A 14,380-nucleotide genomic window follows, 5' to 3' on the forward strand; every position below is an offset into this window, starting at 1 on the left:
AATTTTCCTTTCTATTTTCTGAAGGAGTTTACATAGTATTAGATGTAACTCTTTATTGAATATTTGGGAGAACTTTGATAAAGACAACCTATTTTCAGTGTTTTTCTTTTTGGAAAGATATTTTAAAACTATTCAATTACTTTAGAGATTGTACAAATATTCAGATTTTATATGTATTATTGGATCAGTTTGTCAACTAGTGTTTTTCTATGAATTTATCTATTTCATTTAAGTTGTCCAATTTATAGACACAGAATTTTCTATAATGATGTACCTTATTAAACATTTGGATTTGACTGAAATATCATCCCCTCTTCCTCTTAAAGCCTCAAAAAGGAGGTAATGGAAAATAAAATAAAAGTGTTAATTCACAGGGAACGAGAAAGGAGGCAACAGTGAGAAAATATTGTTTTTTGAGCAAGTTTTCAATAAATTTCAAGAAGTTGAAAAGATGGTGGGAATATAGTGAGTAAATTCGCAGAATGGTAATAATCAAAAGTCTAATTACAGGGCATACTTATAAAAAAATCAAACTTGTCTACGTAGCAGAAATCTTAAGATTTTTAGGACTTAAAAGTGTCTGAGAAAATAGTAGTCTGGCAACAGGGTGATTAGTTGACACAGCTTTTCTCTCAAATCACAAATGCAGATAATTATTCTGACCCATCACTCACCTCCCTGCTGGCCCACAAACAAATATTTGTCAAGGTTTATTCTCAGGGGAAAGAGGATCTTAGAGGCTCCTGCCTCAAGGATATCAAGCTCATTAGGATTACCCCACTGTGGGGCGCCTGGGTGGCACAGTCGGTTAAGCATCCGACTTCAACCAGGTCACGATCTCGCGGTCCGTGAGTTCGAGCCCGGCGTCAGGCTCTGGGCTGATGGCTCGGAGCCTGGAGCCTGTTTCAGATTCTGTGTCTCCCTCTCTCTCTGCCCCTCCCCCGTTCATGCTCTGTCTCTCTCTGTCCCAAAAATAAATAAAAAACGTTGAAAAAAAAATTTAAAAAGGATTACCCCACTGAATGGCCAGCTGTCAACTTACAACCCTCTTATAGAGCTGCCACTTATCAAAAACCATGTTCACATGGTAAGCTTCCAATGAGTCTTGTTAGGTCATCACCATTAAGTATGATCATCCAACATTTGGCAGAAAGATTCCAAATAAGAAAGAACAAACCATAATTAGAAATACTTACAGAAACTGAGACACTGAATGGAGGAGAAAAATTTAAACCCAATCAAAACTATAATATTCTTAGAGTTATATAAAAAAGTTATATTACCTATACAAAAGGTGGAATGTTATGGTAATTTACAACTTTAGACAATAGTAAAAATGTCTAGAAAAGTACAATGTAATAAGAAATAAACACTAGTTTTCATATATTTAATTGAGAGAGTAGATTAGAAAATAGGACAAAACAAAAAGAAATGACAAAGAAATTATGAGAAAATGAGATCAATTCTGGGGATGCAATATCAACTTTTTGGACTTAGAGTTACAGAAATAGGAAACAGAAAAGAAGAATTATTAATGCAATAATATAGCGACTACCTAAAAACTGAAAGACACATGCTTCCAAATAAAGGGTTTATCAAGTGCTTACACATGAACAAGAATACAATCACAGGAATGTAAATTGGTACAGGAGGTATATGATCCAGTAAATCCACCTTTGAATATTTATCTAAAGTTAACAAAGATACTAACTTAAAAAGATATATGCATCCCCATGTTCATTGAAGAATTATTTACAATAGCCAAGGCATGGAAGCAATCTAAGTGCCCATCAGTGGATGAATGGATAAACATGTGTGTGCATGCACAAACACAGTCAGACATAAAAAAGAAGAAAATTGTTCCGTTTGCAATAACATAGATGGAACTTAAGGGTATTGTGCTAAGTGAAATAAGTCAGACAGAGAAAGATAAATACAGTATAATTTCACTTATATGTGGAATCTAAAAGGGGAAACAAACAAACAAACATACTCAGATGCAGAGAAGAGATTGGTGGTTGTCAGAAGAGGGGAGTAGCGGATGGGTGAAACAGGTGATGGTGATCAAAGGGTACAAACCGCCACTTATAAAATAAATAAGTCCTGGAGATGCAATTAATGTACTGCATGGTGACTATAGCTAACAACACTGTATTGTATATTTGAAAGTTGCTAAGAGAGTAAATCTTGTAAATTCTCATCACAAGAAAAAAAAAATATAACTGTGTATTGCAATGGATATTAACTAGACTTACTGTGGTGACTGTTTTTGCAATATATACAAATATAGAATCATTATGTTCTAGATCTTAAACTAATATAGTGTTAAATGGCAATTATATCTCACTTATAAAAATTTATAATTTGCAACATAAGTCCCAACATAGTGAAATTTCAGAACACTGGGGCAAAGAACATAGAAAAAAGCTTCCAGGGAGATAATTACAAGATGAATATAAAAAATCAGGGGCTCAGTCAGTTAAGCATCTGACTTGGTTTCAATTCAGGTCATGATCTCATGGATCATGAGTTTAAGTCCTGTGTGGGGCTGTCAGTGAAGAGCCTATTTGGAATTCTTTCTCTCTCCCTCTCTGCCCATCCCCCATTCCTTTGTGTGTGCTCTCTTTCTCCCTTTCTCTCAAAATATTTAAAAAGTATTTAAAAAATCAAAAGGTGGCTTAGTGTATACACAATTTCACACTACTGGATGTCTTCCTTTCTTTTCCCTGTATCATATATCTCATAGATTGTCATATAAGTACTAGGAGTATTATATAATCATTTCTATATCTGTGCTCATTCTTTTCCTCAGCCGTTGGTTCCAATTATAATCTTGCACATTTATTACTTAGTATGTGGACGGGAAGCGTGTGTGATGGGAAAACTAAGTCAAAAAGTATAAACATTTGTAATATTGATGGATATTGCAAAATTACCTTGCTCAACTTTTATAGTGATTTTACATTTCACAAGCAATGCATAAAATCACTCAAATTTTTTGCCAGATTTATTTATAATTGAAAAAGTATCTACTTATTGTGTTTTTAAAATTTGCTTTGTTCTCTTTATGAGTAACGCTGAACATTCTCTTACATTTAGGAATACTTTCTATGCCTCTGAACAGTTTTTGTTTATTTGAATGCTTCTACGATGTCTTTCACAAACAGGCATTTTTGCTTGTATTGTAATCAAGTGACCAGTTTTTCTTTCTGGCAACTAAATTTTGATTGGTAGCTATAAAAGGTCTTCCCCATCCAAATTTAAAAAGTAATTCTCCGACATTTTTCTGATATTTTTATCATTTAAATCTTTATATTTAAAACTTTATTGGTATGAATTTAACTCAGAGTATGCTTAGTAAGATATAAATCACTTTTTTTTCCAGATGATTATCAAGTTGTTCAACCCCAATTATTCAGTAATTCTTATATACCCTGATTGAGATGGAAATTTTATTAGATGTTAATTTTTCTTCATGAGTTGAATTTATATTTGAACATTGTATTTTGCATATTTTTGACTATCGGTGCAATTGTACAATGTTCTTCATTAATGAAGCTGTATAATACACTTGACTATTTGGCAGAACTAAATCTCTACCCCACAACCAACATAACATACTCTTACAGAGTATGCATGGCATTATTTAGTTAGTTTTCCAGGCGGACTTTAATAAATAAAACAAACACAAGAACATTGTTGTTATATTATTGAAATCTTAATAAATATGTGAATAATATGAAGAGCTGAAATCTTTAATACATTAGGTCTCCTTTCCAACAGCATGGTATATTTTTAGAATTTCTTTTAGATTTTGTGTCTTTGTAACTATACTGTGGCAATATACAAAGTTTTCTTAATGTAGAACTTACATAACATTTTTGTTAATTTTAGTCCTGGGTATTTTCATATTTTCACTGCTGTTTACAGGAAATTGTTTTTCCAATTAAATCTTTTAATAGTTCTTATCTATATATGAAAGCCACTAATTTTTACTTAATAATTAATTAACATAATCCTGTTACTGTACAATTTTTTTATAAGTGATATAAGTGAAAAGCACTAAAATACATTTGGTTTTTAACACTCAGATTTCTTTTTTAAATCTTGAATTAAGGCCTGAAATTATTAAGTGGAAATAGAAATAACAGCAAGTATTCAACAAAAGACTTGAAAGTGGAGCAGTGTGGTAGGAAAAAGTACTTTTGATAAAGATTGCTTTGGAGATTCAGTATTTTCCATTCTCCCAACAATCATTACAAAATATAAAAGTCATTTAAATGAGCAGATTATAATTATTATAATATTTTATACCAGAAATAAGAGCCACTACTTGTAAAGAAAAAAGGGGGAATTTGAAGTACATATTGGTTTGCCATACCAATTCACATCACGGCACTCGTTATTGACTTAGAAAAAAAATACTTCACTATCACACATTAAATGTTGTAAATGTGTTTTAAATTTGGTTAACTAAGCTGTAATGATCACAAGCTTTAAAAAAGAAAGGTATTCAGAGAACTTATCTCTTCATTTTTGCTATGATTTCATCTTTTCTTAACCATAATTCATATTATCTTATTTCACTTCACAACTCATTATCCACTCTGTCAGTATCTCCTTTTCTCAAACCTAATAACACACATAATGAACATAGATGATGACATTGAAAAGAAACAGTGCATGTCAGCTCTTTCTCAAGTTGTGCACTGTAGACCAATTGTCCTTGAAGGGGCTTCTTCTAATTAATTATCATCCCTTCTTTGTAGAGCAATCATATTGGCAAGAATTGATTGGGCGTGTAAGACACTTCATTTAGTTGGTAGAAAAATCTCTTAATTAAAATAATTTTACTACTGGTAAAATTAATGCACCCCGTGCAAATTTACCAGCTTGATTTTAATGTTCCTCTTCAATTATATTTTATGAGAAGAGAAGGAAATGAGATCTTAATAGAAACAAGCAGAACAAAATAAGTATTGCATAAAATGTAATTATATTTACATACTTTTTAAAATTTATCCTAACTTCTTTTTTGTTTTGAAAACTTTACTGGGAGAAGTTGCTTGTTGAATCTTTGTACTGACATTAAAAAGGAATTGGGATAGCTCTACCTATTTATTCTCTATTGAGTTTCATCACACTGGCTTCTTTAGCTTGGACAGCCCAAGTAATTTAGATTCTCAGATGTGGAAGACACATACTTCATCTTTTTTTGTAATAATTAGCTATGTTCATTAAGTTCTAAACATAGTTCCATGAAAGGATAATGACTAAATACACTTATATTACCTTGATGATAATTGCTCAAAGTTGATTTATGCATGAACAAAATTTTGACTTTATATTACCCCCATGTCTTAAAAGTGTATTTGTTTTATTTTAAAGTAAACTTACTTTACTTTGTCATTCATAAAAGTATGTTTACTCAGAGATGATTTATCCACAAACTATTTGATTTCCTATTGCTCCTCCTATTTTTCCTAAAAAATATATTTGCTATTTTATTTTTGTGAATATGTTCCCTGTAGCCATTTTTAGTTCCAAAGAATTTTAATGTTTAAAATAAATTAAGTGGACACATGCATTATTTCTACTTTGAGACAAAGAAAAATAGAGTATGAAAATGATGCAGGCACTGAAGTCCATGAACTGATTTGGCTTTAACAGCAGATTATGTTTCTCATTCTGTACATTAGAACATTTGGGGAGGCTTTAAAGATCTCCTATGTCTACTTCACCACAATTTCACTTTGATTGTTGTGTAATGGAAGTCCAGCAGTAGTAGATTTTGAAAGTTCCTTAGGTGATTATATTATGTGCTCAAGGTTTAAAACCACTGAGCTAACATACTGCCTAAATAGTCCTGAGACCAGCTCCATCAAGTAACTTCTCTAACCTAAGTGGTTGTTTGTTTTGTGTTTGATTGCTCTTGTTTGTTTTGTGTCATTTTAAAAATAGTAAGTATTCATAACACAACCTCTGAAGTTCCTTTTAGCACTAACATAAAATAATCAACAAGTCATTGCTCTCTTCTACCACTTTTGGTCTTACGTGTGATCTGCTTAATGAACCGATAACTATTTTTGTCATTAGGGGTTGTTAACTCTCCAGAATATCATTTTACGAGCATAATGAAATAAATTATCATGTCTACTGTCTAAAAAGCTAATTGTTAGTTTACTTCAACACTGTTTTAATGTAATAGTAGTGTTGTAAGTGCAGCTGCTGTCAGTTGAATAAAATAAGCCATTAGTTGAGAACAGATATATCAAATCTACTAATTTTCTGATTGTTAACAAACTATCATGCCAAAATATCATTGACAGAGGAGTCTTTAAAAGATTTAACTGAAGTGTCATACAGTTTTAAGAATGTGGATCAGTTTGCATGAATTAAGTCAAATAATATACAAAGTATAACCATAGAACAGAAAATTATGTTTATCAAAACAGATTTTGAAACAAGAACTGCCATTGTATAAAATAATTAGAAACATATTTGATAAAATATGTGTTGGAATTATTTCATTTCAAGTGTGAAAGCCAGAAATCTCACATTCCTGTTGATACCTCTGTCACTTGCTCTCTGTATTCAGTCCGTAAACAAGAACTTCCATGTATTTCAATCTTCAATCCCCTCACAATATGACTGCTCTACAACTATCAATTTCCTTGTCTTGAATCTATTTCTACACTTGATCATTTTTTTAAAAATGTCAAACTCTACAGTGATTTTTTTAAAATTTTTTAACCTTTAATCATTTTGGAAAGACAGAGAGACAAAAGTGTGAGCAGAGGAGGGGCAAAGAGAGAAGGAGACACAGAATCCAAGCAGGCTCCATGCTCTGAGCTGTCAGCACAAAGCTCGACACGGGGCTCCAATTCACAGACTGTGAGATCATGACCTGAGTAGAAATCAGACTCTCAACCCACTGAGCCACCCAGGTGCCACTCTACACTGATTTCTTATGCCTTTTAGAATAAAAATACAAATATTTAACCCAACATTTTAGTTCTGGCATTGCGCTCTCCCCAAGTCTTATCTCTACTCTTGTTCTCAGAGTTCCAGCCAGGTCTTCAAAGGATTCATCTCTTCTAACTTAGCAGAGGTTTTTGTTGTTGTTGTTGTTGTATTTTTGTTTGTTTTGTTTTGTTTTGTTTTGTTTTGTTTTTTGTTATTTAACCCACTTTTTGGGGGGTATGTTTGACATATAAAATGTTGCAGATATTTAATATATACAACTGCATGTCTTTGTAGTTACATATAGATCCGTGAAACTATAATCAAAATCAATTGTCATAAACTTATCCATCACCTCTAGAACTTTCTTCCCACCCCAATTTTTTGTTGCTTATTGTTTCTTTTTTTCCTTTTGTGATAGGATAATTTAATGTAAGATCTACCCTCCTAGCAAAATTTTAAATACATAACATAGTATTGTTAATCATAGGCCCTATGTTGTACAGTAAATTTCCAAAACTGCTTTATCTTGCATAACTGAAACTTTATATCCTTTGAAACTTAGTGTTTTAATAATATAATTCCCTCAATCTAAAATGCACTCTTCTCCAACTTCTCTACCCTGGGCTCATTCTCTGTATCTCTGTTCAAGAGGCATTTAATCATGGAAACCGTATCTATCTCCCAAGTTACTCTTCCAATTGCCCATATATTTTTCTCTTTTTTTTCCTTTGGTTATAGGCTTCCATGAGAGGCTATTTCTTTCTATAGGAACATTTTATTTCAGTTTATAATAACATACTTATCACTGTATGTACCCAATAATTCCCCTCCAAAAAATAGATCTACAAGAGTAAGGAATAGCTCTAGTTTCCTTCATGACTGTGTATCTGTGCACCAAGCAGAATTCCTGGAATGTAGTTGGTATTAGGCATATGTCTATTATAGGAACAAATCAGAGATCACAAGTACTAAATGCATTTTTATATTATTTTGTGTTTTGAGATATAAAATATTTTATATAATTTAAAAATGAATACTTACATAGTAAATTTTGCAGTGATTCAAGCAAATTAAAAAAATATTGGATTACCTTTAAATCCCAGTTGCCACACATATTTAGACTGAGGAGGATGAAGGACTTTGCCTTGACAAATATCATGGCTGATAGTTCCACAGTAGCAGGGGTATAGATGAATTAGGCAAACATTCCTCACAAACCAACATGAGTATCTTGTGCACTCTGAAGTGCATACATACTAGAAAAGGAAGTAATGCAAAATGATATACACACTATTGAAATATGTTTTATAAGTATTTTGCTTATAAAATATACAGCTAATTTCTAAAAGTACCAATTAAAGTTTATAAGACATACCTTTTATACAACGTTTTGCTTATTTCTTCTATTCTTTTAAATTCTCTTTCTGTACCATCTTCATCATGTTCATGTGCAAAATACCTACGTTAGATTCTTTTGGCTGGATTGACTCATTCCTCAATCTACAACAGTCCCTTACCCTCCGTTTCCTGGAATGTGTGTGTGTGTGTGTGTGTGTGTGTATACGTCACATATATGTCTCCTAGCTGTGTGTTAGCCTGAGATTTCGTACTGTTGAGCACACATCCAGAGGGTGGGGCAGACACCATGACCATCTGGGGATCCCACTGTGGCCAGGAGGAGTCCCTGACCAGAAGGGCACCATGAGGGACTCTGACCAAATGCCAGGGGTCAGATGGATTCAAAACAGTTGTGCCAACTACTCTGCCCTGACCCCAGAGCTTCGTACATGACCCAGTGCATGCCCCACCCTAGAGCTGCCCTTCCAACGACTGTGTCTGACAGAGCCACAGGGTCTGGGGCATCAGGCCAGTCAGTGCCTCTGAGAATCCCAGGACTGGTCCCCTAACCGAAGGCACGTCACAGTGCCAAGAGATGCCTCACTTAGCACTCACACCTTGTCCAGAAGGAAACCAACTGGCAGAAAGAGCATAGTGATTATCTATTTTCTGAGATCTACTTGTTCAGCTACCACACAGACCTAAGTTAACTGGGCCTTTTCTCTGAAGAGATGACAATTTCTGTGGCACATGCATATGTATATATGTATGTTACACTTTAAAAGTAACTACGGTATTATGAGACACACTATTTAAAGCACACATTAACCAACAGGATTAACACAATGAATTGCCAAAGTACTGTTTGAATTTGTTGGGTTTTTAAATTTTTTAATATAATTTGAAAATATTTTAAAATAAATAAAGCACATTTTCCAATAATATGATTTGTCTATGGTAATCCTTAGTACCTTCAAAGACAATTCATATCTGGTTACATCCACAATGAAATTAATAAAATTTAAACAATTTGAAGTCACACTCAAGTCATCATTAAGTTTTAATACATGCTACTTTACTGAGGTTTTACAATGAGATATATCAATAAGACAAATGTAAGCCCTGGAGGCAGACTATTATATATTCTGTTTAGAGCATACCCTAGTTTAATTGCTACTTCTCCAGACTTTCAATGAGCAAATCCCCATAAATTGGCAAAGGGAAGAACAGCTGAGTCATGGAGCACAAAGAATCATAAACATCTGTAATTTCCTTTATGCAATTACTACACTATATTCTCTTTGTATTCATGGTTTCAAGTCATGATGACATTTTACCTGGATTTACAATACAATTTCCTAATAGCTAGACAAAGTGTGAATCTTAAAGTATAAGTCTCTATAATGATTAATAAATTGCCATGTCACTAACTGAAATCAACACTAAAAATGAGAAATAATAACATGGAAACATTAATTAAGGAAAAGTAGTCATTCTGAATTCGCATGGACATGGCTACTAATATAATACTCACTGCCTATTAAAATACTATTTTCTCAATTCTCATAAATTTAAATAGATATATAATTTAATGATTCAGAAAATTTGTGTTTCTGTAAACAAATCAGTGTTTTTGTAAAACTCAGTTACTCTAAAATAACCTCTCTTTTACATTGAAGTTAATTTCCACTAGAATGAATGGTTCTTTCTGACGTTATCTAAAATTCCACAATAAGCTCAGATGACATGGTAATATTAATTTTTCTCATCAATTTTATTTAGTCTCATGAGCATTAAAAAATGTTCACATGGAAATGCTCACTTATTTTATTTTTTAATCTCCCCAAATCAACACAAGGAATTAATGCTTTGAAAATAATCCTTGGGTTTTTTAAAATATACATTTTTAATGTTTATGTATGAGAGGGAGAGACAAAGGGTGAGCAGAAGAGGGGCAGGGAGAGAGGGAGACACAGAACCTGAAGCAGACCCCAGGCTCCAAGCTATCAGTGCAGAGCTGGACACGGGGCTTGAACCCACAAACTGTGAGATCATGACCTAAGCTGAAGCCAGGTGCTCAACCAACTGAGCCACCCTGCTGCCCCAATAATTCTTAGTTTTAATACTCCTTCTCATTGAATTCATGTATAAAGTAACAAATATGTGTTAGAAAAACTTGTGGCAGTCTGGAAATAGATTTCAACAATTATGCATTTCAAACTTCATCTATGAAATAGAAACACGACTATTTCATATAAAATGGCTTAATGTGTTGTGTTAAGGTGGATTTAGGGTGACCAATTCAACTGTTTACCTGGGAATTTACTTTTTTAGCACTGGAATTCCTGTTTCTAGTGAAGGCACTCAGTCCTATGCAAACTGGAATGGTTAGTTGCCCTAAATGGATTATATATTCAAAGTATTATTCCTGAGATAAAGGTGAATGAGAAACAGAGCTACGGCTGGCATGTGATGAGTGAAATTATCTTCTGTTGGTTTAGGCCTCTGAAATGTGTGTGTGTATATGTACCTGTGGGGGGTTAATTACCACAGCATACTCTCCCTAACACACGTATCAAAAGTTTCCTCCATATAGAGGTGAGACTAAACTCCTTTTCTGAGAATTTTTCAAATTTGAAATATCCATCACTTGTATTAAATTGGCCCTTATCCTACAAAATATATAGCTCATATTTCTCTAAGAAAATTAATATTACATTTATTGGAGTAAACAGTAGGTGTTTGTAAATTGCTAACAAAATATATAGAGAAAATTGCAGTGTCAATTTACCCTGTACTTGACTGCCCAGTTTATATATAAAAATTGAAAACAGCAAAAAAATCAGCATTTGCACTATTTCTTTTGAAAGTGAGTGGGGTACCAGGGGCGGGGATATACAGACATGCATCTGGAAATAAACTTCTATCTTCTTGTTGACAGTGAACTAATTAACTGGCACTATTAGAAAACTAAACTTGAACTGACTTTGAACTTCAATAAGCTTGTGAGAGCATAATTTTGGTAAGCAAACAGTGAAATTAAAGCAATCATGAAATAGTTTCATATGACAGTAAAACGAAGCAAGAGAATCAAGGGAATTGTCCATAAAAAGAAAAGCAATCTCTTTTTTTGCATCCCATGTCAGTATATGTTATATCAGACAGGAGCAAATTTTGCAGTACCAAAGTTTTGTGACTTTTATTTGACTGACACAAAATACATATTCATAGCAATTTTATAATCCTAACCAACTGATTTAACATCTCATATATCAAATGTATTTGATGATGCTTTCCTTAAGGCTTTTCTTTTTTTTATAAAGGGAGACCGATCTTGACTGATAGTATGAAGAAGCTTTAAAAACAACTGTCATGTTGATTTCTTATTTTAAGAGCCACATTTCTTAGGCAAGATAATGATTTCTTTTAGATGCTTTGCTTCTCTTGCTGTATTATCTTAAACTTCTCTCTTTCAAAGAAACTATATCCCTAAATTATGCCTTATACTTACGATTGCAACATCTGTAATCCTTGATGTATATTTAAGCATTTACCAATTTCTATAAACTGTATAAGAATATGTAGACATGTTTTTCTTTTATATAATAAAGATACTAATAATAGGGATAAGGGATACTCCACCTTTCTCTTTTGCTCTGTGTGTGTGTGTGTGTGTGTGTGTGTGTGTGTGTGTGTGTGTAAGGGGGGGGAGAAGTGAGTGTGAGAGTAAGGGGAAAGTGTAGAGTGATAAACACATATATTAAAGAAAATCTCAAAGAAAAATCTCAAATGAACTAAGATAAAAGTTAGCAGAAGAAAAGAAATAATAGATTATAGCAAAAAATGACACAGAAAATAGGAAAACAATAAAAAGATGAACAAAACTAAGATTTGATTTCATGAAATGATAACCAAATTGACAAATGTTTAGCTAGACCAAACAAGGGAGGGAAAAGGAGTTCCAAATATATTAAATTATGAATGAAAAATAAGATATTACAACTTATACCATACAAATAAAAAAGATCATAAGAGACTATTATGGGTAATTATGTGTAAACAAATTGAACAGTAGAAAAGAAATGGATAAATACCTAGAAACATATAATTAAACAAGACTAAATCATAAAGAAATGAAAAATTTGAACAGAAAAAAAAAACAGAAGTGTAATCAAAAACCTCCCAAAAAAGAATTTACCAGGACCATATGGTTTCACTGGTAAATTTAACATTTAAATAACTAATACCAATCCTTCTCAAACTCTTCTCAAAAATAAAAGAGAAGGAAATGCTCTAAATTCATTTTATGAGGCCAGCATTACCCTCATACCAAAACCAGACTAAGACACTGTAAGAAAAGAAAACTACAGGCCAATATCCTAGTGAATATAAGTGCAAAAATTCTAAACAAAATATTAGCAAATTCAACAGCACATTAAAAGATAACACATTGATTGAGTAAAATTCATGATTGGTTATAAGGATGGCTCAATGTATGTAAATCAATAAATGTGATGTACCGCATGAATAAAATGCAAGATAAAAATCATATGGTGATCTCAATAGATTCATGAGTGGCATTTGACAAATTCGACATCCATTTATGACAAAAGCTCTCAAAAAAGTGGGTATGCAGGAAATGTATCTCAACATAATAAAGATCATACATGACAAACACACAGCTAACATCATACTCCATGGTAGAAGTTTGCAAGAATTTCCTGTAAGATCGGGAGCAAGGCAAGGGTTCCTAATCTCACCACTGTCATTTAACATACTACTGGCAGTCCTAGCCATATAAATTAGATGATAACAAGAAATAAGTGTCCATTGCAGCATTATTCACAATAGGCAAGATATGGAAATATATATATTTTATTTATTTATTTTTATTTTTTTAATGTTTGTTTATTTTTGAGAGAGAGAGAGAGACAGAGCACAAGTGGGAGAGGGTCAGAAAATGAAGGAAACAGAATCAAAGCAGGCTCCAGGCTCTGAGCTGTAAGCACAGATTCCCATGCTGGGCTCAAATTCATGAACTGTGAGATCATGACCAGAGCCAAAGTCGGACGCTTAACTTACTGAGCCACCTAGGCACCTCTGGAAATGTATCTATTGATCAGTGAGTGTTTTTATATTATAATGTGTAAGACTTATATAATGTGAGTATATAATTCAGTCACACAAGAAGGAGAAAATTCTTCCATTTCAGAAAACATGAACTTTTATAGCATTATGTTCAGTTAAATAAGTCAGACAGAGAAAGGCAAATACTATAGGATCTCGCTTGTGTGGAATTTACAAACAAACCAACCAACCAATAGAAAACTCATAGGAAGAGCAGATTGGTGTTGTTTTGGGAGGTGGGGGGGAAATGGGCAAAAGTTGTCAAAGAGAACAAACTTCCAGTTATAAGATGAATAAATTCTTGTGTATTTGAAAGTTGCTAAGAGAGTAAATGTTGTAAGTTTTTACCATACATACCCAAAAATATTGTAACTACATGAGATTGATGGTTGTGTTAACAAACCTCATTGTGGCAACTGTTTTACAACATACATTTGTATCAAATCATTATATTGTACACAAACTTATGTAATGTTATAGGTCAATTATATCCCAAAACTATGCCTAGGTGTATTTTACTATTTGGGAGTAAATAAAATATTAAATTTATATAGAATATATAAATATATAAATAATATATGAAAACATATATATTATGCATAATATAAATTTATTTATATTATAAATATATAATTATATAATAAACATATATTATTAAATAAATATATAATACATTATTAAATAAATATATTTTATCTATATAAACACATATTTATATAATTATATAATAAACAAAATTTTTTATAAATATAAATACACTTAATATAAATATTTATGTGTAAGTATATAATAATATATTATCTAGAAAATAAATTATCTTTAAGTATTAATGTGTTTATGTAGCAGGAGACATGCATCCCATCAATTTTTGGCTTTTTACATTTTTTTAGGTTTTTATTTTAATTACAGTTAGCTAACATACACTGTTATATTACTTTCAGATGTACAA

The 14,380-nt window shown here is 32.3% G+C and overlaps 1 protein-coding gene across 1 annotated transcript in view; it reads right to left on the reverse strand.

The window, feature by feature from the left end:
* The window catches only part of LOC131514403 (protein eyes shut homolog), a 376,531-nt gene that overhangs the window by 24,767 nt on the left and 337,384 nt on the right, over positions 1–14,380 (reverse strand). The window contains exon 7 of the mRNA XM_058734359.1: positions 8,057–8,222. Within this exon, the coding sequence (XP_058590342.1) occupies positions 8,057–8,222 (166 nt within the window). The remainder of the gene's footprint in view (positions 1–8,056; positions 8,223–14,380) is intronic.

Source organism: Neofelis nebulosa, chromosome 6 (assembly GCF_028018385.1).
Source record: "Neofelis nebulosa isolate mNeoNeb1 chromosome 6, mNeoNeb1.pri, whole genome shotgun sequence".
NCBI lineage: Eukaryota > Metazoa > Chordata > Mammalia > Carnivora > Felidae > Neofelis > Neofelis nebulosa.